The sequence below is a fragment of the Halichoeres trimaculatus genome, unplaced genomic scaffold (genome assembly GCF_033239565.1).
Source record: "Halichoeres trimaculatus isolate MK-OKI-2021-1 unplaced genomic scaffold, fHalTri1.1 fHalTri1_scaffold_8, whole genome shotgun sequence".
In the NCBI taxonomy this organism is placed as follows: Eukaryota; Metazoa; Chordata; class Actinopteri; order Labriformes; family Labridae; genus Halichoeres; species Halichoeres trimaculatus.
The window spans coordinates 7138931-7165869 of record NW_027437186.1 but is presented as its reverse complement, the minus strand read 5'-3'; the positions used below and the strand labels follow the sequence as shown (position 1 = coordinate 7165869).

Below are 26939 nucleotides of genomic sequence, written 5' to 3'. Positions count from 1 at the left end.
ATATATATATATATATATATATATATATATATATATATATATATATATATACTGTTGAATGCTTTGTTGCAAATAAGCAGTTTATTGTCCACTGTAGTGTAGTAACACCATACAATACCAGGTATATTTTCAACATAAAGTTAAAATGTGTGGAAATATGTTAAAATGGTCTACATAGCTTAAAAGAAATAATTATTCATGGAATTTCGAAAAATAAATAAATAATAATAACAACAAAACGCTCCTTTTTCCATTGGAGTGGACATGTCTGTTACCTTATAAAAAAATACTAACATTGTATAAACAAAAATTAAAATAAAATAGAACTTTGTTTTATGCTCTCAAAAGAACACGTAAAAAATAATCTTGACACAAGCTTCAGTATGCATCACAGAGTTTACACATAACAAAGGAGCCATCGAAATTGTGAAGCGATGCTGCCATTGTAGGGTTTTTCAGGTATATTCAAGGTATACGCTCAGTACCAATGTACCTGCTGCTCTGCTCTGAGTACACGGGGAAATTACAGTCGCTCCAAAGGATTACTTTAGCAATTGTTGTTGTACTTCTGACCTCCCGCCAAGAGAGGGCGAACGGGAGGCTTCACCTTCTTCTTTCCCCTGAGACCTGCCGTCAGCTACTGTGCCCTGTCGCAAATCACCCGGCAATGGCCGACTGGAGTCCAGACTTTACGCCCAGTATGTTTTGTTTGTATTTTTTCTTTAAATAATAACGAATTGAGCTTGAGCAGGGTGTGAGTATAATGCCTTCCTCTGTGGAGAAACTGGTGTCGGTCATCTTTGAGGAGTTCATGATGACCGCTGTGACGGAGGTCTGTCAGAGACTGAAAGTTCGTCCTGAGGGAGACTCACAGACCGAGGTCAGACCAAAACAACGTTACTGTGCATTTATTTGTTTGTACATATAAACTCGTAAAGTGTGTGGTGGAAATCATAGTTTTGTTGTGTGTGTGCGCGGTGCAGGAGCAGCTGCAGGCTGTGATGAGGAGTCTCTGTGCTGCTCTGCTGCAGCAGCTGAGGAGGCTGCTGGAGGACTACCAGGAGCTGAACAACAGGCAGCTGGAGGGGGGTAAGAACCTTTAATAATCCTCCATGTTGTTATGGGTGGAGGCTCACAGCGTCTGTGTTTGTCCCCCTCACTGTTATCACGTCTGTGTCTGCAGAAGAGCCTCTTCAGGACCCCCTGCTCCCCGCAGCTGAAGGAGACACTCAGGAGGAGGTGGGTAAACAATCTCCTGGAGGTAATCCCCCACCAACAGAGCAGACACGTGCTGTGAGCCACAAACAGTCTTTCAGCTGCAGCATCTGCAGCCGCACTTTCTCCAGGCGGACCAACCTGAGTGCTCACCTGCGTGTCCACAGCAGAGAGCGTCCCTTCCCCTGCTCCACCTGTGGAAAAGCATTTTCTGCCCGGAGCAGTGTCAGAGTCCACCAGCTAACTGTGCACAACAAGCAGCGGCCTCACAGGTGCTCTCACTGTGGGAAGGTGTTCGGCACCCGCAGCCACCTCAGGACGCACCAAATGTCCAGCTGGCGGCGACTCACAGGGTCGTTCAGGTGTTCAGCTTGTGGAAAAGTGCTCGCTGCAAGGTGCTGCCTCCCTGAGCACAGACTGAGCTGTCAGAAAACACAGGAGAAGTTCAGCTGTGCAGAGTGTGGGAAGAAGTTTTCTAAACTCGCCTACCTGTCTGCACACCGCAAAGTCCATCAGGAGGAAAAGCCCTTCAAATGTCCAACATGTGAAAAAGGATTCACCACACAACGCAGCGTCCACGTCCACCAGCTGACTGTCCACAGGGGGCTGAAGCCATTTACCTGCAGCATCTGCAGAAAGACTTTCAGCCAGCAGAGCGGCCTCAAAAGTCATCTGAGGACCCACACAGGTGAACGGCCACACACCTGTGAGCAGTGTGAGAGGAGTTTCTCCAGCAGGAGCAGCTTGTCAGTCCACCGTCGCGTCCACACTGGTGAGAAAGCCTTTAGCTGTGACACCTGTGGGAAGACCTTTAGCTTATCCGCTAACCTGCGGCGTCACCAGCTGGTCCACTCAGGCCTCCGGGCCTTCAGCTGTGATGTGTGCAGTCGCAGTTTCACTCAGGCCAGCCACCTGAAGGTGCATCGTTTAATGCACAGTGGTGAGTGGGCGTTTATCTGCAACGCCTGTGGGAAGGGCTTCAGACAGCGCAGTGCTCTGTTAGTACACGAACAGAGCCACACTGGTGTCAAACCGCACAGCTGCAGCGAGTGTGGAAAAAACTTCTCCTCATTAACTTCACTGAAACGCCACCAGCAGACCCACAATGGGCAGAGAGCTCACACCTGTGACACCTGTGGGAAGAGCTTCACCAGTGCCCAGATCCTGAAGACTCATCTGCAGCTGCACACTGGTAGCAAAGCGTTTTCCTGCGACGTGTGCGGGCGTGGCTACAGCTCACTAAGCTACCTGAAGACACACAGACGCAGCCACTCAGAGGGAAAGCCCTTTAGCTGTGCTCAGTGCCAGAAAACCTTTTCCACACAGGCCAGCATGAAGCTGCACGAGCGCACGCACAGCGGAGAGAAGCCGTTTATCTGCGAGGTCTGTGGGAAGAGCTTCAGCGTCTCACAAAACCTTCTCCGGCACAAGCGCGTCCACAGTGGAGAGAAGCCTTTTGAGTGCAGCATCTGTGGGAAGAGGTTCAGTCAGAATAACAACCTGAAAGCTCACCAGCTGGTTCATACGGGACAGAAACCGTTCAGCTGCTCTGTCTGCAGCAGAAGCTTCTCCTCTATGAGGAGCCTCAAGGAGCACAAGTGTGTGTGCAGTGAATGAGCGCTGCACCAAGAGACAAGAGTCAGACAGACTGACAGAAAGAGAGCGTTAAATGTTCTCAAATCCATGGTTGAGTGTTTATTTATTTATTGAATATTTTGCAAAATAAGATCATGATAAAGTATTTCTTTTGATTTGTTTTCTTGTGATACTGTCTTGATTTAAACCCACTGACCCTCAAACTGATGTGAGCTGTTGCTGCTCTGAAGCTGAGCTTGTCTTGAATGTCAGTGTGAGCTTTTTTACCCTGAGTCCCTGCAGAGATCACTGAAATAGTTGGGATTTTTTTGACACGTATTAAAAGATTAAAAAAAACGGACATTATTTTATATTTTCTTGGGCACCCAGAAGACACAGATTGAAATTTGAAGAGTTGTGCATGAAGCTAGACATCACATTTTACTGCACAGGGTTCAGTCAGAGGACTTGATATGATGATGCAGGTTTTTATATTTATTTAGTAAGTGTAAACTCTCCATTGTCGAGTTTATCTCAAATCTTCTAAACCTCACACAGTCAGAGAGACTGGGGGGATTACATTAGGTCACTGAAAGTATGTTACTGTCACAGTTTATTAGTGACAGACATAAAACCCTAACTTTATCAGTTAATTAGAAGTAAAAAAGACCCTGAACTTCAGCTTTGTGAAGATTATCATCTACTGCTGTAAATAACACACTGGTTAGTCTTTTTCCCCTCTTTTTAGAAATAACAGTCTTCGGCCTGTGCTTTACTTTCCATTGAGGTTAATACTGTAAGTTTAGTTTTCTCTGATGATTTTTCTTTTTTTTTTTGGTAATAGTTTTTATTTGTTAGATAACTCATTTAGATGGTATTATTACCTTGAGGTGAAATTATCCAAAAGACAGTAACACTTTTTGAAATTAGGATCAATTATCCAAATCCTTGCTGTGATTCAGAAAAATGTTCCTGTTTCGAATTTTCAACATTTCTGACCTAGCTTACCCCAGTTAGCATTTTTTTTAGCATGATGCAATATCAAACAAACACCTCCTTGTTTCTTCTTCTTTTTTTAACAATCTGAAGAGAACAAACTGGTTCCTGTACTTGATTATTACCCTCTGTCTTTGCAGAGTCATGCTTTAAAATCTCCAAGTATACAGATGCATTGCAAAATATTAGAATACTGTGAAGAATTTGATTATAGAGCACAAAAACGTTTATTCTTTATACTGTTATACATCTGGTGAAAGACATCAAACATTTTTTCATTTGAATGTTGGTTCATAGCTTCAAGATCTTTTAAAAAAAAAGAGCATCTCTGAACACACAACACATCCAACCTTGAGGCAGATGGGCTACAGCAGCAGAAGACCACACCGGGTGACCCTCCTGTCAGCTAAGAACAGGAAACTGAGGCTACAATTCACACAGCAACACCAAAACTGGACAATAGAAGATTGGAAAAACTTTGCCTGGTCTGATGAGTCTGGATTTCTGCTCCACATTCAGATGGTAGGGTCAGGATTTGGTGTCAACAACATGAAAGCATGGATCCATCCTGCCTTGCATCAACGGTTCAGGCTGCTGCTGGTGTAATGGTGTGGGGGATATTTTCTTGGCTCACTTTGGGCCCCTTAGTACCAACTGAGCATGGTTTAAAGTCCACAGCCTACCTGAGTATTGTTGCTGACCATGTCCATCCCTTTATGAGCACAGTGTACCCATCAAATCTGCAGCAACTGTGTGAGGTTATCATGTCAATATGGACCAAACTCTCTGAGGAATGTTTCCAGTACCTTGTTGAATCTATGCCACGAAGGATTGAGGCAGTTCTGAAGGCAAAAGGGGGTTCAACCCAGTACTAAGGGTATAGCTAATAAGGTGGCCGGTGTGATCTTTAAATGAATTTTGATGACAGATATTTGAAAACGGAGATATCTATAATTTGATTTTGACTAGTCAAAATTGAATTACAGATATCTCTTTTTTACATTTTGCCTATTCCAAATTGATTTACAGAAATCCTGAATTAAAATTCTGACTATTTAAAATGTTATTACAAATCGTCAGGTATGCGTTGTTTAAACAATGTTAATTTCGGATGTAGCTTTTAAATGTTAAAATCTATTGCCATGCACGCCCCTCCCAGTTATCGTGTTCAATATTCAAACAGGATGAGACGTTCGTGGCAAAAGTGAAAGTATCCAGAAGTTTCTGCCGGTCGACGGAGAGCTCCTCAAACTTAGCTACACAAACCCACTGAAACGGAAAACTGTCTGGATGTATCTAGCCCTGGTGAGTCTGAGGGTAAGAGCTGAGCATTGCTTTTAAATAAGTTAACAAGAGAGATTATTATTACTACAGATGAAGAGCAGACCGGCTCGGCTTCCTGCAGTTTGTTCAGTTTACGCTACAGTCAGATTTCAATGTTCAAGACCTGATCTGTTAAACAAGTGAAGCAGGCATCGAGTGAAAGTCCCTGCTTACCGAAAAGTTTCATTTTTAATCCTGAAGTGGACACTGTGGATATAGCCTACTTCCGTGTTGATACGGAGGCAGTGGCGTTTTCTCCCGGAGGCCAAGGGAAGCCATGCTTCCTCTCTTTTTTCAGACTGCAGCTGTGTACTAATGAAAACCCTCCTTTTTAGCAGTTTCGATAATTCTTCTGTTTCATCACTATCATCTCTTCCTTATTTCTCTCCTCTACTTATTGAGCATTTTACAATGTGTAAAACAGCGCCCTCCTAAATGTTCTGTGGCGAATGCGTGGTGAAAATATGATACTGCACACTGTTTCCGCGGGGAAGCCAAGCCGAGTTGGCGTCCCTTGGTGAAAAAAAAAAAACAAAAATGATTAGCCAATCAGATGAGGCTGGGGTCATGACACTGCTCACCTGTGATTGGCCAAGACTGTGTCAAGGGAAGCCACCCCGTCTTTGGCCTCAAACCAATCAAACCACAGTATCCTCATCATCGTCAAGCCACAGAATGAAATCAGGGAGATTAGCATGTTACCAGTGTACACGAAGCGGCAGGTTGTGCGTTTGAGTGGGCGGTTGAATGAATTAATAAGATGTTTAAGATAAGTCAAGAGGATCATGTACGTGTGTGAATGAGTGACTGAGGGTGGGAGAGCTAAAGGGCGTATGTGGGTATTCAAAGTAAGTAAAATGAGCGCTCTCTGGGCACTCTAACAGGTCATTCCATTACATGAAATAGCGATATACAAGCTGCAACATAGTCTTTTATGTACCCCACTCCCTAAAAAAATCAGATTAGAGGCTTTGTCTCATTTGGCTTCCTCAAAAAAAATCCCCACGCCACGCCACTGTACGGAGGTATATTTCAGGGCTCTCAAGTGTCAGGCATTGAGCGGGACAGTCACTCTTTCTGGTCTGTTGTCACGCACTCCAGCCACACATTGTATTTCTCACGCTGATAAAAATGTCCACAGACTTGACTTGAACAATCGTTATGATCTCTCTTTTCCTGGCGTATAAACATTAGGATAACTATGAAATGTCTGATCAGCTATGGCCCATCATAGATATGATGCGCGTCTAGCGGTCCCGCACATTAGCAGGCCTACATCCGATATGCCGCTACGATCCGCTCTGTGGACTACAGACTCGATATCTTCCATTTAAAGTGTGGCTGTTACTGTTGTTGTCTGACAGTAATGTCACAGCCGATGTACGTGTGAATATCTGACCTAAATATCTCCCGAAACGCTCGACGTCTTTGGGAGCGCTCCCTGTGCCGGTGAGAGTAAAGACGCAAACAGATAACTCCATCTCCAAGCTGCTGTTTTTAGTCACTCACTGAAATGATAAATTTAATCCGAGGTATCCTGCATCACGTATTGTCTATACCGGGGTGAGGACAGTTTCATTTTTAACGTTCGCCTTTCTTCTGTAAAAGTTGTGAGAGGATGTCCAGGACACATTAGAGGTGATTTCTTGATCATAAATTCAAAAAGACAAAGTTATTGACATTTCAAGTTGAAAAAAGCACATTTATAGCAACTGGCACTTGATTATGGTCTCTGTGAGGTTTTTTTTTTATGACCTTTTATAAACAAATTTAGAGCTGTGGAAGTTGTGAGAGGATGTCCAGGACAGAGGTTATTTGGTGTCAATAAATTAAAATTTGACAAAGGGGTTGAAATTATAACCTGGAAAAAGCACATTTTCATCGACTGGCCCCTGATTATGGTCTCAGTGTTTTTTAATCATCTTTTATAAACTAAATTAAAACTGTGAAAGTTTTGAGAGGAGAAAGCTACCGATATTTAAACCTGAAAAATTGTCTTTTTAAGGCAAAATGTTGATGATGATGATGAAGATTAGCAGTTTCTTTTAATTATTACATAGTATTTATTGTTGTGATATGTTAAGGGCTGTCACATCCTAAAATAACAGTGGATTGAGGCGAAAAGTTATGAAAGACCCCAAATCCTATAACCTGCAGGGGGGGGTCACTCTAGTCTGCACTCAAACTCAAGAGCCCTATATATTTACACACACACACACACACACACACACACACACACACACACACACACACACACACACACACACTCTCACACACACTCACACAAACTAACACAGAAGTATATTAACATTCACACACACACAGAGGTATATTTACATCCATACATACACACACACACACTCACACACACACACACACACACACACACACACACACACACACACACACACACACACACACACACACACACACACACACACACACACACTGTAGTGGAATAATAATCCTCAAGGGGGTAGAATATTTTGTTGTCAGGTTTTTACGGGAACTGAAAAACTGTGGATGCTACGCTGAGATAGACATGGAAATATGAGATGTGCCCATCAAGGTTCAGGTCCAGGACTGGTTCTCAGGTACTGATCTTGGATCTTGGATCAAATTCCTGATGTTTGGACACCCCTGCCAAAGAGTCAGTTGGTCCAGCAGATGTGGGGTAGTTGTCATGATGGTGACTGGATAAGAGGTAAATGAATTCTTCCAGAGTATGGACATGATATTAACTGGCTCTTTTGTTCTCCAGATCACTGAAGGCCGGTCTGTGTGCAGAGCAGACAGAGGCAGGGAAACATGGCGTGTACATCACAGTCTGCCCTGGAATATGTCAGGTCTGCTAGACTCCACCTTGTGACACACTTAAGGGACCTCTCAGTGATTGTCGAGAATCTGCATCAGGAAGAAGTGTTTCATGGGGAAGAGGTCAGTACGATACAGGCAGAAAGAAATGAGTTTGAAAAAGCAAGAAAAATACTGGACTCAGTCACAAAGAAAGGGGAAGAAGCCTGCTACAAGTTCCTCAGGGTTATTGACAGGACATGGAAGAGGACTTCAGGAAGGGGATCTGCTCATTCTGAGACAAGGACTGAAGCTTCCTCTGAGACTGAAAAGTTTAACCTGTCCTACTGGATCAGCTGCTATCCTTTCAGAGAAGATGCTGGAAACTATGAGGGCCTCTCAGCAGGTAATTTGAAGCAGCATTTGGTTGATATTGATCAGTGTATTTACTTTATGTGATGCACCTTCATGTGTCTGTACAAATCAAGTGTAGGCTCACTTCATTTGGCGTTGATTCTCTCACTGCTTAAATATTTCTTTCAGGTCCGAGATCATGCCAAAAGTACCAGGCAAAGCTGAAAACACGAGCACGAAAAAAGTCTTCTGAATTTTGGATGAGGAACAAAAAACTGCTTGATGAAAGCTACAGCCCTGATCTGTGCTACAGTCCACTGGTATTAGTCACACAAGGACGTGAATCTGCATCAAAAATAAAGAAACTTAAGAGCAAAAAAAGCAAGATGAGTCGCCCTAAAAAGCTCAAGACGTACATCCCTGTGGACAAACCCAACACATCTCCCCATGAGCTGCTGAAAACAAACCAAAACATACTCCTGGTTGGTAAACCTGGAATTGGAAAGACAGCACTATGTCATGAAATGTTCAAACTCTGGGCAGAAAAAGACAACAAGGAGCTGGATTACATGTTTTACTTTGACATGAGACAAACATCTGACTTCACAGAGAGGATGAGCTTGGAGGAACTCCTTTTCCGTGTGTGCACTGAGCCCGATGAGGGTAAAGAGGAGGTCGTAGCGGACATAAAGAAGTTCTCTGATAACGTCACAGTGGTTTTTGATGGAATCACAGATCTCTCCTCTTCACTGGTGAAAAGCGTGGTGGAGAGGGACCTGCTCCCCAACGCCAAAGTCATCATAACCTGCAGACCAGACGATGAAGACGACTTCTTTTCTGGAGACTTCCTCAGAGTGGAGGTGGAAGGCTTCAGTGAGCAGACCATCAGGAACTACTTCTCAGTAATTCTTGGCGAGGACCACAAGAAGGTTTTGTGTCACTTGGAGTTGTTCACTCTTTGCCACGTCCCGGTGTATGCTCTGATGGTGGCCGCCTGTTTTCTATCCAAGACACCAGAGGACTCGCCACAGCCGTGCAGCATGACAGAAATATACATCAATATCGTCCGCTTTTGCCTTCAGAGGAGCGGCAACAAAACCACCAGGTTCCTCAATTCCTTCATCCAGGAGAAGAAAGACAAAATCCTTTCTTTGGCTGAGCTTGCTTTTCATGCAACCAAGAGAAAAAGTGTGAACTTAACAGACCTTCCCTGTGAAGACAGCTGTGTGCTCTGCTTCCTGAAACCACTTGTTGTCAAAGTGGCTCCCACTGAAACAAGAACAACATATGCGTTTCTCCACTACACAGTGCAGGAGTTTTTTGCAGCTCTGTGGCTCCTGAAGAATCCAGATCAGATCAATGGTGTTTTTCAGCAATGCCTCACAGAGGAGGGGAAACACATGAAACACCTGATCCCTTTCATGTGTCGACTGTTGACTGAGAAGAGCCCCAGTTTGTTGGAGCACCTGGTTCCAGCTCAGGAGTTGAAAAGTACATCTAGCTGGATCTTCAAGGAGATGATAAGCACATTTTGTCCTGATGTGGACCTGCTGTTCTTTTGCCAGTGCTTGTATGAGTCACAGTGCCCTGCTGCATGTGTGGACTTCCTGGAAACACTTGACTACCATCTTGATCTCAGTGCTGAGAGTCTTGATTCCTATCTTTGCTGTGCTGTGGCCAATGTGGTCACAATGTCGAAGGAGAGGAAGGTTCGGCTGAACCTGGAGGACGTGTCTGTGTCAGAACAAGGAATCACAAGACTGATTGGATGTCTTGATAATGTCTTATGGTACGTCTTAAAGGTGTCACAGTGCTGCTCAAATTACAACGTACAGGGATAAAATGAGCCCATGATCATAACCAGGATCAGTTTTTGTAAGAACTGGATAAAAAGTATTATCCTCTGCAGTTAAACAGCCTTGTTTCTCTTCTCTGCTCCTTTATAATTTGTAAATGGGCTCTGTTTCTCCTTTGAATTACAGGTGTGACCCTCTGCCACAACAGGTGTGGAGGATTGTCTTTCTCAGTGAAGGACAGTTCAATGACGCCAGCCTGCTCAGCTGTGATGGGAACCAGTTGAACCTCCCTCTTCAGGGTAGAAGAGAGCTGTTTGAAAGGGCAGCGAACATCTTACAGAAGAATCCAACAGAGGTGAACGTTTGCCTTCACTGGGACAGCAGAGCAACTACTGTCTGCCCGAGTCTGAGCGAGTCCCTCCTCAAAGCTCTGCCCTGCATCAGGTCACTCAGGTGAGCAGCTTCTGGTTGATCTAACATGCAAACTACAGAGAGGGGAGAGGTCTTAATAAGCCCCCTCTACCCCAAACAAAGGTGTCTGTCAATAAATAACCCAACTCACTGAGCAGAGAGAAAACACAGCCTCTTTCCAAATGATTATCTGGAAATCTTTTGTCTTTAGATTTGATTGATTATCTGAAGCTGAACAAAATCTATTTTTATTTCAGAAGACAATTATTCAAGGAGGCATGTGTAATCTGAATAGTTGAACAGCTCATGTAGTGCATTCATTGATATATTTTTTTTACTCTTTCAGCTTCAGGATGAACGATACAGGTCCAGAACTGCAGGACAAGAAGGAAAGGGTCAGGAAACTGAAGGAGACAAGAAAGAAGCTGTTCCTGGATTTATGTCTGAAAGCAGCACTCCACAAAGAACAGAGCATTCAAGATGTACTACAAAGGTTAAGGTCATTGTTTTCAGATTACAACGAGCAGGAGTTCATCCTCGATTTATATCAACACATGGAGAGTGAAGGCTGTCTAAGTGTTATTCCAAGACTCAGACTCAAAACTCTTTTCAAGTCAACTCCTGCAGTCTGGTTCATCAACGTCTCAGAGAGAAAGACCTCCATCCTCCTGGAAGTGCTGAAACTCCAACCAGAGAAGAAACATGTGGAGCTGTGGGGCTGGTCATATGAAGAGAGTGAAGTGAGGACTTTCCTGCAGTGTCTGCCTTATATCTCACAGCTCAGGTAAATGAACAGTTCTTCACACATCAGTGCTCACCTGTTGAGGTGTGCTCCTCCATCTCAGTCCTCCTGCTGCTTCATGAGCTGTATCCCAGTTTATCAAACTATCTGTGGATGCAGAGGAGAGGACAGAGCTCTGAGGATGGACTCAAGTCAGAAAACCTGTTCTGAAGATCTTCATTTGGTGTCAGGGATCAGTCCTCTACATTTAATGGACTTGGTTCAGAGTCATTTGAGTTTGAGATTGAGGAGAGAAACTGATCTCTGCTCACAAACAGCTATTTGTTAGCTTTTAGTAGAAACACTCCATCAGTAAAACATGTCTCCTTTCCTGCTGTTAACATCACATCCTGACAAACTTTTCATCTTCTGTTTCAGTTTCTCTGACTGGTCTGAAAATGACGTCAAGTTTTGTGGGAGACTGTTCTGTGCAGCAGCAGAAAGAGATCAGCAGACAGGAGAGAAAACACTGGATCTGTTAGCATCACTGTGCACACATCCGTGGTTTTCTTTTTCATACACTGAAGGAGCCCACCAGTGTGGTTTTCTTCTGAATCTGTTCTCCTACATGAAGGTCTATGAGACTGAAACAGGCCTTAGTGTTCTTCCATCTCTACAGTCAGTTTTAAAGTCAACTCCTGCAGCCTGGACCATCAACCTCTTAGAGAGAAAGACCTCCATCCTCCTGGAAGTGCTGAAACTCCAACCAGAGAAGAAACCTGTGAAGCTGTGGGGCTGGTCATATGAAGAGAGTGAAGTGAGGACTTTCCTGCAGTGTCTGCCTTATATCTCACAGCTCAGGTAAATGAACAGTTCTTCACACATCAGTGCTCACCTGTTGAGGTGTGCTCCTCCATCTCAGTCAGCTCACTGTGACATTCAAGGTGAAGGTTAACCTCAAAACTTCTTGAGAAAATATATCTGTATCAGAAAGATGGTGAATGGTGCTCATTTTAAAATCCCAGGAGGGGGTCTGCAGCTTGTTTTTAAACCATGAAGATCAACAGATCAAATATAAAAGACACAAACTTTCTAAACATAAAGAAGATTTTAATCTGTAGTGATAAATGAGGATGCAGATCTCAGTGTGTGCAGTATTTCAAAGCTGTGATCCTCAGCAGTGACAGGCTGTAAACTGTTCATTTAGTCATGTTGTTATTTTTGAACCCTATTGAAACCCTCCTGGTACTTTTATATAAACTAGCTTACAGATCCCATTTCAAAACATTTCATCATCATTGCAAAAGATGTTTGTATGTTTTATATATATCCCTGTTATCTAGATTTTAATGTGTTGTTTGTTTTGTTTGAAGCCACTGACATGCTGCATTGGTTTAATGCAATATTTTAATCTATTTATTCAGTTTATTCCTCATTGTTTATTTATTTCTTATCACTGACATCAAGCCTCTGTTGTTCTACAGCAAAAAGATTGATAAAATGTTCCCTTGTCCAATTCTAATTAATACAACTAAAAATTATGTTATCAGAATGGAACAGAGCACACTTCAAGAAACTCAACCAAACAGCAGCTTAACTCTTTATTGGTCTTTGATTTTTACTGAATGTTGAGAGGTCAAACATGAAGTCTGGTATCTGTAGGCTCAGATCTGATTGATCGATCAGTTACTGTGTGAAGTTTTCTTTGGCTCCTCCTGCTGCTTCATGAGCTGTATCCCAGTTTATCAAACTATCTGTGGATGCAGAGGAGAGGACAGAGCTCTGAGGATGGACTTTAGTCAGAAAACCTGTTCTGAAGATCTTCATTTGGTGTCAGGGATCAGTCCTCTACATTTAATGGACTTGGTTCAGAGTCATTTGAGTTTGAGATTGAGGAGAGAAACTGATCTCTGCTCACAAACAGCTATTTGTTAGCTTTTAGTGGAAAGACTCCATCAGTAAAACATGTCTCCTTTCCTGCTGTTAACATCACATCCTGACAAACTTTTCATCTTCTGTTTCAGTTTCTCTGACCGGTCTGAAAATGGAGCCAAGTTGTGTGGGAGACTGTTCTGTGCAGCAGCTGAGAGAGATCAGCAGACAGGAGGGAACACACTGGAGCTGTTAGCATCACTGTGCACACATCCAGGGTTCCCTTCACCAAACACTCAAGCAGTCTACCAGTGTGGTTTTCTTCTGAATCTGTACTCCTACATTAAGGTCTATGAGACTGAAACAGGCCTTAGTGTTCTTCCATCTCTACAGTCAGTTTTAAAGTCAACTCCTGCAGTCTGGATCATCAACCTCTCAGAGAGAAAGACCTCCATCCTCCTGGAAGTGCTGAAACTCCAACCAGAGAAGAAACATGTGAAGCTGTGGGGCTGTTCATATGAAGAGAGTGAAGTGAGGACTTTCCTGCAGTGTCTGCCTTATATCTCACAGCTCAGGTAAATGAACAGTTCTTCACACATCAGTGCTCACCTGTTGAGGTGTGCTGCTCCATCTCAGTCAGCTCACTGTGACATTCAAGGTGAAGGTTAACCTCAAAACTTCTTGAGAAAATATATCTCTATCAGAAAGATGGTGAATGGTGCTCATTTTAAAATCCCAGGAGGGGGTCTGCAGCTTGTTTTTAAACCATGAAGATTTACAGATCAAATATAAAAAACACAAACTTTCTAAACATAAAGAAGATTTTAATCTGTAGTGATAAATGAGGAAGCAGATCTCAGTGTGTGCAGTATTTCAAAGCTGTGATCCTCAGCAGTGACAGGCTGTAAACTGTTCATTTAGTCATGTTGTTATTTTTGAACCCTATTGAAACCCTCCTGGTACTTTTATTTAAACTAGCTTACAGATACCATTTCAAAACATTTCTTCATCAATGCAGAAGATGATTGTATATTTTATATTTATCCCTGTTATCTAGATTTTAATGTGTTGTTTGTTTTGTTTGAAGCCACTGACATGCTGCATTTGTTTAATGCTAATATTTTAATCTATTTATTCAGTTTATTCCTCATTGTTTACTTATTTCTTATCACTGACATCAAGCCTCTGTTGTTCTACAGCAAAAAGATTGATAAAATGTTCCCTTGTCCAATTCTAATTAATACAACTCCAAATTATGTTATCAGAATGGAACAGAGCACACTTCAAGAAACTCAACCAAACAGCAGCTTAACTCTTTATTGGTCTTTGATTTTTACTGAATGTTGACAGGTCAAACATGAAGTCTGGTATCTGTAGGCTCAGATCTGATTGATCAATCAGTTACTGTGTGAAGTTTTCTTTGGCTCCTCCTGCTGCTTCATGATCTGTATCCCAGTTTATCAAACTATCTGTGGATGCAGAGGAGAGGACAGAGCTCTGAGGATGGACTCAAGTCAGAAAACCTGTTCCGAAGATCTTCATTTGGTGTCAGGGATCAGTCCTCTACATTTAATGGACTTGGTTCAGAGTCATTTGAGTTTGAGATTGAGGAGAGGAACTGTTCTCTGCACACAAACAGCTATTTGTTAGCTTTTAGTGGAAACACTCCATCAGTAAAACATGTCTCCTTTCCTGCTGTTAACATCACATCCTGACAAACTTTTCATCTTCTATTTCAGTTTCTCTGACTGGTCTGAAAATGGAGCCAAGTTTTGTGGGAGACTGTTCTGTGCAGCAGCAGAGAGAGATCAGCAGACAGGAGGGAACACACTGGATCTGTTAGCATCACTGTGCACACATCAAGAGTTCCCTTTACCAAAAACTAAAGCAGTCTACCAGTGTGGTTTTCTTCTGGATCTGTTCTCCTACATGAAGGTCTATGAGACTGAAACAGGCCTAAGTGTTCTTCCATCTCTACAGTCAGTTTTAAAGTCAACTCCTGCAGCCTGGACCATCAACCTCTCAGAGAGAAAGACCTCCATCCTCCTGGAAGTGCTGAAACTCCAACCAGAGAAGAAACATGTGAAGCTGTGGGACTGTTCATATGAAGAGAGTGAAGTGAGGACTTTCCTGCAGTGTCTGCCTTATATCTCACAGCTCAGGTAAATGAAAAGTTCTTCACACATCAGTGCTCGATCGTTGAGGTGTGCTCCTCCATCTCAGTCAGCTCAATGTGACATTCAGGTTGAAGGTTTAGGAGATAAAAAATCAAGAGTGCTGGATGACAGTTGGTTAATCTCAGTTCAAGTTGATCAGGACATTGTATGAAAGTCAATTGTCAGTTTTTTCTCATTTCATTTAAAAAACATCTCCTTAATGTTCAGAGGTCACTGACAGGATAAATCAGCTAAGAAGTACTGATTGATCAATCAGTTACTGTGTGAAGTTTTCTTTGGCTCCTCCTGCTGCTTCATGAGCTGTATCCCAGTTTATCAAACTATCTGTGGATGCAGAGGAGAGGACAGAGCTCTGAGGATGGACTCAAGTCAGAAAACCTGTTCTGAAGATCTTCATTTGGTGTCAGGGATCAGTCCTCTACATTTAATGGACTTGGTTCAGAGTCATTTGAGTTTGAGATTGATAAGAGGAACTGATCTCTGTTCACAAACAGCTATTTGTTAGCTTTTAGTAGAAACACTCCATCAGTAAAACATGTCTCCTTTCCTGCTGTTAACATCACATCCTGACAAACTTTTCATCTTCTATTTCAGTTTCTCTGACTGGTCTGAAAATGGAGCCAAGTTTTGTGGGAGACTGTTCTGTGCAGCAGCAGAGAGAGATCAGCAGACAGGAGGGAACACACTGGATCTGTTAGCATCACTGTGCACACATCAAGAGTTCCCTTTACCAAAAACTAAAGCAGTCTACCAGTGTGGTTTTCTTCTGGATCTGTTCTCCTACATGAAGGTCTATGAGACTGAAACAGGCCTAAGTGTTCTTCCATCTCTACAGTCAGTTTTAAAGTCAACTCCTGCAGCCTGGACCATCAACCTCTCAGAGAGAAAGACCTCCATCCTCCTGGAAGTGCTGAAACTCCAACCAGAGAAGAAACATGTGAAGCTGTGGGACTGTTCATATGAAGAGAGTGAAGTGAGGACTTTCCTGCAGTGTCTGCCTTATATCTCACAGCTCAGGTAAATGAACAGTTCTTCACACATCAGTGCCAACCTGTTGAGGTGTGCTGCTCCATCTCAGAGTCTCACTGTGACATTCAAGGTGAAGGTTACCTTTAAAACTTCATGAGAAAATATATCTCTATCAGAAAGATGGTGAATGGTGCTCATTTTAAAATCCCAGGAGGGGGTCTGCAGCTTGTTTTTAAACCATGAAGATCAACAGATCAAATATAAAATACACAAACTTTCTAAACATAAAGAAGATTTTAATCTGTAGTGATAAATGAGGATGCAGATCTCAGTGTGTGCAGTATTTCAAAGCTGTGATCCTCAGCAGTGACAGGCTGTAAACTGTTCATTTAGTCATGTTGTTATTTTTGAACCCTATTGAAACCCTCCTGGTACTTTTATTTAAACTAGCTTACAGATACCATTTCAAAACATTTCTTCATCAATGCAGAAGATGATTGTATATTTTATATTTATCCCTGTTATCTAGATTTTAATGTGTTGTTTGTTTTGTTTGAAGCCACTGACATGCTGCATTTGTTTAATGCTAATATTTTAATCTATTTATTCAGTTTATTCCTCATTGTTTACTTATTTCTTATCACTGACATCAAGCTGCTGATGTTTTACAGCCAAGATATCACAAGAGGATTGATAAAATGTTCCTGTGTCTAATTCTGATTAATACAACTCCAAATTATGTTGTCAGAATGGAACAGAGCACACTTCAAGAAACTCAACCAAACAGCAGCTTAACTCTTTATTGGTCTTTGATTTTTACTGAATGTTGAGAGGTTAAACATGAAGTCTGGTATCTGTAGGCTCAGATCTGATTGATTGATCAGTTACTGTGTGAAGTTTTCTTTGGCTCCTCCTGCTGCTTCATGAGCTGTATCCCAGTTTATCAAACTATCTGTGGATGCAGAGGAGAGGACAGAGCTCTGAGGATGGACTCAAGTCAGAAAACCTGTTCTGAAGATCTTCATTTGGTGTCAGGGATCAGTCCTCTACATTTAATGGACTTGGTTCAGAGTCATTTGAGTTTGAGATTGAGGAGAGAAACTGTTCTCTGCACACAAACAGCTATTTGTTAGCTTTTAGTGCAAACACTCCATCAGTAAAACATGTCTCCTTTCCTGCTGTTAACATCACACCCTGACAAACTTTTCATCTTCAGTTTCAGTTTCTTTGACTGGTCTGAAAATGACGTCCAGTTTTGTGGGAGACTGTTCTGTGCAGCAGCAGAGAGAGATCAGCAGACAGGAGAGAACACACTGGAGCTGTTAGCATCACTGTGCACACATCCAGGGTTTCCTTTTCTAAACACTAAAGCAGTCTACCAGTGTGGTTATCTTCTGGATCTGTTCTCCTACATTAAGGTCTATGAGACTGAAACAGGCCTTAGTGTTCTTCCACCTCTACAGTCAGTTTTAAAGTCAACTCCTGCAGCCTGGACCATCAACCTCTCAGAGAGAAAGACCTCCATCCTCCTGGAAGTGCTGAAACTCCAACCAGAGAAGAAACATGTGGAGCTGTGGGGCTGGTCATATGAAGAGAGTGAAGTGAGGACTTTCCTGCAGTGTCTGCCTTATATCTCACAGCTCAGGTAAATGAACAGTTCTTCACACATCAGTGCTCACCTGTTGAGGTGTGCTCCTCCATCTCAGAGTCTTACTGTGACATTCAGGTTGAAGATCAAGGAGAGTTAAAATCCAGAGGGCTGGATGAAAGTTTGTTAATGTCAGTTAAAGTTGATCATGACATTGTGGCAAAGTCTTAGTTACATGTTAGTTTTTCTCATTTCATTTAAAGAACATATCTTAATGTTCAGAGATCACTGACAGGTAAAAGCAGCTAAGAAGTACTGATTGATTGATCAGTTACTGTGTGAAGTTTTCTTTGGCTCCTCCTGCTGCTTCATGAGCTGTTTCCCAGTCTATTAAAATATCTGTGGATGCAGAGGAGAGGACAGAGCTCTGAGGATGGACTCAAGTCAGAAAACCTGTTCTGAAGATCTTCATTTGGTGTCAGGGATCAGTCCTCTACATTTGATGGACTTGGTTCAGAGTCATTTGAGTTTGAGATTGAGGAGAGAAACTGATCTCTGCTCACAAACAGCTATTTGTTAGCTTTTAGTAGAAACACTCCATCAGTAAAACATGTCTCCTTTCCTGCAGTTAAAATCACATCCTGACAAAGTTTTCATCTTCTGTTTCAGTTTCTCTGACTGGTCTGAAAATGACGTCAAGTTTTGTGGGAGACTGTTCTGTGCAGCAGCAGAGAGAGATCAGCAGACAGGAGGGAACACACTGGAGCTGTTAGCATCACTGTGCACATACCAAGAGTTCCCTTTAGGAAACACTGATGATGATGAAGAATATAAGGAAGTGCAGTGTGGTTTTCTTCTGGATCTGTTCTCCTACATTAAGGTCTATGAGACTGAAACAGGCCTTAGAGTTCTTCCATCTCTACAGTCAGTTTTAAAGTCAACTCCTGCAGTCTGGATCATCAACCTCTCAAAGAGAAAGACCTCCATCCTCCTGGAAGTGCTGAAACTCCAACCAGAGAAGAAACATGTGAAGCTGTGGGGCTGGTCATATGAAGAGAGTGAAGTGAGGACTTTCCTGCAGTGTCTGCCTTATATCTCAGAGCTCAGGTAAATGAACAGTTCTTCACACATCAGTGCTCACCTGTTTAGGTGTGCTCCTCCATCTCAGAGTCTTACTGTGACATTCAGGTTGAAGATCAAGGAGATTTATAATCCAGAGGGCTGGATGAAAGTTTGTTCATCTCAGTTAATGTTGATCATGACATTGTGTAAAAGTCTAAGTCACATGTGAGTTTTTCTCATTTCATTTTAAGAACATATCTTAATGTTCAGAGATCAGTGACAGGTTAAAGCAGCTAAAAAGTACAGCTCCTGTTCTCTGGTCTTTGAGTTCAATGAGGATTATTTTCAGAGACAGAACGACTCTTAGACAATAAATGAACTGAGGCTGAATGTGGGTCTGAAAAGATCATTTCTTAAAGAGAAAAGACGAGATAATTAGTGTTTGCTTAAAAAATTACACTCACTGAAAGAATCAACATTTGTTGATCATCAAACCACAGTTTTTCTCCAGGAGGGAGGGACTGGTTTGATGCAGCTTGGTCATAAAAACAAACCAGCACAATGACACCAAATCAGTTAGACAGAAGAGTTTAAACACTGATTAAGATCAACATCTACTACTGATTAATACATGAGATGATTCTAATGTCCTCAGAGTGTAATGAGTGACCTGCTCTAACACTGAACTTTAACATTATTATAATCATGAGGTTTCACTGACAGAGGTCAAACAGGAAGTCTGGTATCTGTAGGCTCAGATCTGATTGATTGATCGATCAGTTACTGTGTGAAGTTTTCTTTGGCTCCTCCTGCTGCTTCATGAGCTGTATCCCAGTTTATCAAACTATCTGTGGATGCAGAGGAGAGGACAGAGCTCTGAGGATGGACTCAAGTCAGAAAACCTGTTCTGAAGATCTTCATTTGGTGTCAGGGATCAGTCCTCTACATTTAATGGACTTGTTTCAGAGTCATTTGAGTTTGAGATTGAGGAGAGGAACTGTTCTCTGCTCACAAACAGCTATTTGTTAGCTTTAGTGCAAACACTCCATCAGTAAAACATGTCTCCTTTCCTGCTGTAAACATCACACCCTGACAAACTTTTCATCTTCTGTTTCAGTTTCTCTGACTGGTCTGAAAAAGGAGTCAAGTTGTGTGGGAGACTGTTCTGTGCAGCAGCAGAGAGAGATCAGCAGACAGGAGGGAACACACTGGATCTGTTAGCATCACTGTGCACATACCAAGAGTTCCCTTTAGAAATAACTGATGATGATGAAGAATATAAGGAAGTGCAGTGTGGTTTTCTTCTGGATCTGTTCTCCTACATTAAGGTCTATGAGACTGAAACAGGCCTAAGTGTTCTTCCATCTCTACAGTCAGTTTTAAAGTCAACTCCTGCAGCCTGGACCATCAACCTCTCAGAGAGAAAGACCTCCATCCTCCTGGAAGTGCTGAAACTCCAACCAGAGAAGAAACATGTGAAGCTGTGGGACTGTTCATATGAAGAGAGTGAAGTGAGGACTTTCCTGCAGTGTCTGCCTTATATCTCACAGCTCAGGTAAATGAAAAGTTCTTCACACATCAGTGCTCACCTGTTGAGGTGTGCTCCTCCATCTCAGAGTCTTACTGTGACATTCAGGTTGAAGATCAAGGAGATTTATAATCCAGAGGGCTGGATGAAAGATTGTTCATCTCAGTTAATGTTGATCATGACATTGTGTAAAAGTCTAAGTTACATGTGAGTTTTTCTCATTTCATTATAAGAACATGTCTTAATGTTCAGAGGTCAGTGACAGGTTAAAGCAGCTAAAAAGTACAGATCCTGTTCTCTGGTCTTTGAGTTCAATGAGGATTATTTTCAGAGACAGAACGACTCTTAGACAATAAATGAACTGAGGCTGAATGTGGGTCTGAAAAGATCATTTCTTAAAGAGGACAGACAAGATAATTAGTGTTTGTTTAAAAAATTACACTCACTGAAAAAATCAACATTTGTTGATCATCAAACCACAGTTTTTCTCCAGGAGGGAGGGACTGGTTTGATGCAGCTTGGTCATAAAAACAAACCAGCACAATGACACCAAATCAGTTAGACAGAAGAGTTTAAACACTGATTAAGATCAACATCTACTACTGATTAATACATGAGATGATTCTAATGTCCTCAGAGTGTAATGAGTGACCTGCTCTAACACTGGACTTTAACATTATTATAATCATGAGGTTACACTGACAGAGGTCATACATGAAGTCTGGTATCTGTAGGCTCAGATCTGATTGATTGATCAGTTACTGTGTGAAGTTTTCTTTGGCTCCTCCTGCTGCTTAATGAGCTGTATCACAGTTTATCAAACTATCTGTTGATGCAGAGGAGAGGACAGAGCTCTGAGGATGGACTCAAGTCTGAAGACCTGTTCTGAAGATCTTCATTTGGTGTCGGGGATCAGTCCTCTACATTTAATGGACTTGGTTCAGAGTCATTTGAGTTTGAGATTGAGGAGAGAAACTGATCTCTGCTCACAAACAGCTATTTGTTAGCTTTTAGTGGAAAGACTCATCAGTAAAACATGTCTCCTTTCCTGCTGTAAACATCACATCCTGACAAACTTTTCATCTTCTATTTCAGTTTCTCTCACTGGTCTGAAAATGGAGTCAAGTTTTGTGGGAGACTGTTCTGTGCAGCAGCAGAGAGAGATCAGCAGACAGGAGGGAACACACTGGAGCTGTTAGCAACACTGTGCACACATCCAGGGTTCCCTTTACCAAAAACTCAAGGAGTCTACCAGTGTGGTTTTCTTCTGGATCTGTTCTCCTACATTAAGGTCTATGAGACGGAAACAGGCCTTAGTGTTCTTCCATCTCTACAGTCAGTTTTAAAGTCAACTCCTGCAGTCTGGATCATCAACCTCTCAAAGAGAAAGACCTCCATCCTCCTGGAAGTGCTGAAACTCCAACCAGAGAAGAAACATGTGAAGCTGTGGTGCTGGTCATATGAAGAGAGTGAAGTGAGGACTTTCCTGCAGTGTCTGCCTTATATCTCACAGCTCAGGTAAATGAACAGTTCTTCACACATCAGTGCTCACCTGTTGAGGTGTGCTCCTCCATCTCAGTCAGCTCACTGTGACATTGGAGGTGAAGGTTAAGGAGAGTTATAATCCAAAGGGCTGAATGAAAGTTTGTTAATCTCAGTTAATGTTGATCAGGACATTGTGTAAAAGTCTAAGTTACATGTGAGTTTTTCTCATTTCATTTTAAAACATCTCTTTAATGTTCAGAGGTCAGTGACAGGTTAAAGCAGCTAAAAAGTACTGATCCTGTTCTCTGTTCTTTGAGTTCAATGAGGATTATTTTCAGAGACAGAACGACTCTTAGACAATAAATGAACTGAGGCTGAATGTGGGTCTGAAAAGATCATTTCTTAAAGAGGACAGACAAGATAATTAGTGTTTGCTTAAAAAATTACACTCACTGAAAGAATCAACATTTGTTGATCATCAAACCACAGTTTTTCTCCAGGAGGGAGGGACTGGTTTGATGCAGCTTGGTCATAAAAACAAACCAGTACAATGACACCAAATCAGTTAGACAGAAGAGTTTAAACACTGATTAAGATCAACATCTACTACTGATTAATACATGAGATGATTCTAATGTCCTCAGAGTGTAATGAGTGACCTGCTCTACCACTTGACGTTAACATTATTATAATCACGAGGTTTCACTGACAGAGGTCAAACATGAAGTCTGGTATCTGTAGGCTCAGATCTAATTGATTGATCAGTTACTGTGTGAAGTTTTCTTTGGCTCCTCCTGCTGCTTAATGAGCTGTATCTCAGTTTATCAAACTGTCATTTGAGTTTGAGATTGAGGAGAGAAACTGATCTCTGCTCACAAACAGCTATTTGTTAGCTTTCAGTGGAAAGACTCCATCAGTAAAACATGTCTCCTTTCCTGCTGTTAACATCACATCCTGACAAACTTTTCATCTTCTGTTTCAGTTTCTCTGACTGGACTGAAAATGGAGTCAAGTTTTGTGGGAGACTGTTCTGTGCAGCAGCAGAGAGAGATCAGCAGACAGGAGGGAACACACTGGAGCTGTTAGCATCACTGTGCACACATCAAGAGTTCCCTTTACCAAACACTCAAGGAGTCCACCAGTGTGGTTTTCTTCTGGATCTGTTCTCCTACCTTAAGGTCTATGAGACTGAAACAGGCCTTAGTGTTCTTCCATCTCTACAGTCAGTTTTCAAGTCAACTCCTGCAGTCTGGATCATCAACCTCTCAGAGAGAAAGACCTCCATCCTCCTGGAAGTGCTGAAACTCCAACCAGAGAAGAAACATGTGAAGCTGTTGAGCTGTTCATATGAAGAGAGTGAAGTGAGGACTTTCCTGCAGTGTCTGCCTTATATCTCACAGCTCAGGTAAATCAGATAAATTCTTCTTGTTTGCTGAAATGTGAGGATGGTTTCAGAATAAAATAAACAACTTATGAGGAAAGAGAGCAACTTTTGATGAATGATAATCTCATTCAGTAGCTTTTTGTGTCAATGTTTTTGTATTTTTTTGTTCTTTTCAGCTCTTGTCTCCTCTTGTACCTGAGCTGTGTTTACATTTCTTTTTTTCTGTTTTAGCTGTGGTCCAGAGTTTTTCCAGCGTGTGTGTTCATCCCTGTCAGTGAGATCCAGAGAGGAGGCTGAGCAGTTTGTTTCTCTGCTGCAGCTGCTCGGGTTCATCCTGACATTAACAGGAGAGTTACCCAGCAAAACGTGCAAGTCTGTTGGACGAGTTCTCGGTCTTTGTGGTTCTGAAGTGGATCTGATCCTCACACCCACAAAGATTTCTGTTCAAGGAGCTTCACTCCTATTCAGACACACAACAAGTCTACGCAGTCTGAGGTCGGTATCATACAATTCCTGTTTCTGTTTTTTTTCAAACACGTCTTCTCCAGCTTAATGTCTGTATTGTTCATGTCTCAATGCTTCCTGTGTGTGTGTGTCTCAGGCTTTCCAGTGACATGGCCTTGGTTCTGTGTGGATGGGTAAAAAGAGGGAGAGTGAACCTTCTGTCTGTCACAGAGGAGCTCTCTCTTTCCTCTCAGAAACACCCACCTTCAGAGAGAGTTGTGCTGAGGGTTGTCAGCAGTTTGGCATCCCTGCTGAGATCCTGGACAGTCAGACAGTTAGACCTGACCGAGTCCAGGACCCCTGCTCAGAGTCTGATCCCTCTCCTGCTTCACGATGGCCCTCTCACCATCAAGTAAAAGTTTTCCGAGCCTTCTAACCAATTTCTGGTGTTTAAGAAATGTTACGTTGTCAGTACCATGATACTTTGACTAAGACACATTTTCTTTAACAGACTGAGTGGGGAGGTTTCAGAGTCACTACTTGCCATCCTTTGTGAAATTCAAGACACAGACTTGACCAGGTCCTGTTTGAGTAAGGTTGGTGGAGACCTGACCCCCGTCTGTCTGAACTGGGAGCTTCTTCATCATCTTTTGGAGTCTTCACATCAGACTGTTACTGTGGACCTGAGGAAAAACAGCTTCCTACAGGAGAGCTTCACACGTCTGCTCCCCTTTCTGGACAGGGTTCTGTTTAAAAGGTTTGTTTGTGTTTTTGTGACCCATGAAGATGACATGGTCTGGATATGTGTACATGGTTTTATCAGCCTGAACTTCTGCAGTCTCTGTGAAATCCAGAGACTTGTGTAAATACTCTTATTTGACTTTCAGGCTGTCCCCCAGCTTTGTGCTGACTGCCATCAGAGAGGTCTATACGGCTCGTGCCAGTTCCTTTATTCCCAGTTTACTGAGGTCGTTTGATCATGAGATTAGCCTGACCTGCAGAGAGATGGACTCAGAGGACTGTGCTGCTCTGCTCTACACCCTCAGACACAGTGCTGGGGCAAAGCTGAACCTCATGTGGACCTCCATACCAACAGAGGAAATCAGCTCCATCCTCTTCACGCTGGACAAAGTTTCTCAGCTCAGGTCAGACATTAGTGCTGGTTTCCCACAGACAGGGCTGTATCAGCAGTGTGTTTTCAAAGCACTTTCTCTTCCAGTGTTGACAGGGATCTGCTGCTGAGGATCGTCCACTGCTGTGCTGCCTCTGCTGCCCCGCAGGAGAGAGCAGCCAGTCTGCTCAGGAGTCTGCAGCACAGGTTGGATCTGTCCTGCTCCTCTCATGTGGAGCTGTCAGCATGGGGTCAGACTCAGACCCTCTGTCTCAGTGTCTCTGACTGTAGGGCCATCTTCACCGTCCTGAGATACAGCAGCCAGGACACAGAGCTCCGACTGCAGGACTGTGAGGTGGGGGACAGTGGACTGGACCTGCTGTTTCCTGTCCTAGACAGAGTTCAGCTCAGGTAGGAGGACTACAAAACGACCAAGATCCTGGCTCTAGTTTTATTCATGATTTTATTTCATTTTTTAAATTCTTTATTTAGAGGATGGTTGTGAGCATAAACTATTAGCCATGCAGTTACAGAGGGTATGAAGGGTCCACAGTGAAAGTCCGCTGCAAACATGGAAATATCTTCAAACCCTTTTCCTCTTTAACATCCTTAATATTTATTTTTTTAGCAATAAACTCCTTATTACTCTGTAGCTATATACAGTCTGTAAGAAGGATGTGCAGTTACCCTGATCTTCTTTCATACGTAGGGTAATTCTTCAACATGATTTCAAAGCAGAGGGCCAAAGAGAACAAAAACAAAATACAGGAAAAAAAAAAGACAAACACCCCTCAAAAACAACAACAAAAACAACCCCAACATCTTATGAATGATTAACATATAAGACATCAGTAAACATATATGTTTGCATGAGAATAACATCAACTGTTAATTTACCAATTCACAGAAGTTTGGTCATGACTGACGTACAGTACAGGCCAAAAGTTTGGACACACCTTCTCATTCAATGTGTTTTCTTTATTCTTATGACTATTTATATCGTAGATTCTCACTGAAGGCATCAAACTATGAATGAACACATGTGGAGTTATGTACTTAACAAAAAAAGGTGAAATAACTAGTGCTGTTAGGCGATTAAAAAAATTAATCTAATTAATTGTAGGATTTGTAATTAATTAATCTAATTAATCGCATTTTAATCTCATATCTGCTTAAGGTCCCAAAATAAAGAATTTGAATTCCAGGACATTATAATTACATCAAGAGACATTAAAAACATTTAAAAATAAGGTGGGAATATATACAACACATTTTAGGTACCCTGAGGCATAAGGAACAAATGAAAAAAGTTTTATGGTTTTATCTTTACAAAATCTACACAGTCCTGCACCTAAGATAAGCTGATTTTTAGGATGGTTTTTGCTTCTGTCACATTTTTACTTGATGTGGACTCAATTTTCACTGCAATATGAACTTCTATACTTCTATGAGGTCAGGAGAACCAGGGCTAAAGGCTAAAAACTGTAAGGAACTATGTACAAAACACTTAATTCAAGTCTTGGATCAAAGAAAAAATAAGTATTTTCAGTTTTATACGCTCTGAACACACAAACTGTTGCTTATTGGTGCAGAGCAGCCCCAAGCTGAAACATGACACCAGGAAGATAAAAGGCAATTTTCAAAGAATTCTTTAGATTTAAATACAGAACAAATATCGATTATTCAGGGCTTGTTTGATGCAGTAAAGAGTGTAGAATTATCTGTTTTTTACAGAATTGAGCTAGAGCAATGGTTGATTTTCTGCAGATTTTCAAAAAGGACGTGTGAATAAACGAGATGTGGACGGCAGTCCCCCAAAAATCACTCTTGCTTCCCCCTGGTTTAAAGCATGTTGCTGACATCAAGTGTGATATACTCAGGGACTGTCGGAAATTTGAAAATCTGACAAGACCACCACTTTTTCAAAGTAGGACAAACGGTTTGTAAATGCCAGACATTCGAAAATAAGTGCGTCCTTGAACGCCCCGCGGGTTTGGGGTCCAGATTAATCTGCATTAATTTTTATAACGCGTTAATTTGCGGTGTAATTAATTAATCTAATTAACACGTTAAAATGGCAGCCCTAGAAATAACTGAAAACGTGTTTTATATTGTAGTTTCTTCAAAATAGCCAC

At 42.0% G+C, this 26939-nt stretch overlaps 2 protein-coding genes across 2 annotated transcripts; both read left to right on the top strand.

Moving 5' to 3' along the window:
- The first annotated feature begins 643 nt into the window (after window positions 1-643).
- Window positions 644-3131, top strand: LOC141794800 (uncharacterized). The gene is made up of 3 exons (XM_074675325.1): window positions 644-880; window positions 984-1089; window positions 1184-3131. The coding sequence occupies exons 1-3, from the start codon at window positions 764-766 to the stop codon at window positions 2830-2832; spliced, it is 1872 nt and encodes a 623-aa protein (XP_074531426.1). The 5' UTR covers window positions 644-763; the 3' UTR covers window positions 2833-3131.
- A 1930-nt stretch (window positions 3132-5061) lies between these two features.
- On the top strand, window positions 5062-25219 carry LOC141795240 (uncharacterized). Its single transcript, XM_074676055.1, has 10 exons — window positions 5062-5103; window positions 7871-8308; window positions 8446-10045; window positions 10239-10505; window positions 10810-11247; window positions 23481-23744; window positions 23851-24105; window positions 24205-24450; window positions 24581-24838; window positions 24913-25219. The coding sequence occupies exons 2-10, from the start codon at window positions 7918-7920 to the stop codon at window positions 25217-25219; spliced, it is 4026 nt and encodes a 1341-aa protein (XP_074532156.1). The 5' UTR covers window positions 5062-5103; window positions 7871-7917.
- Window positions 25220-26939: the final 1720 nt, after the last annotated feature.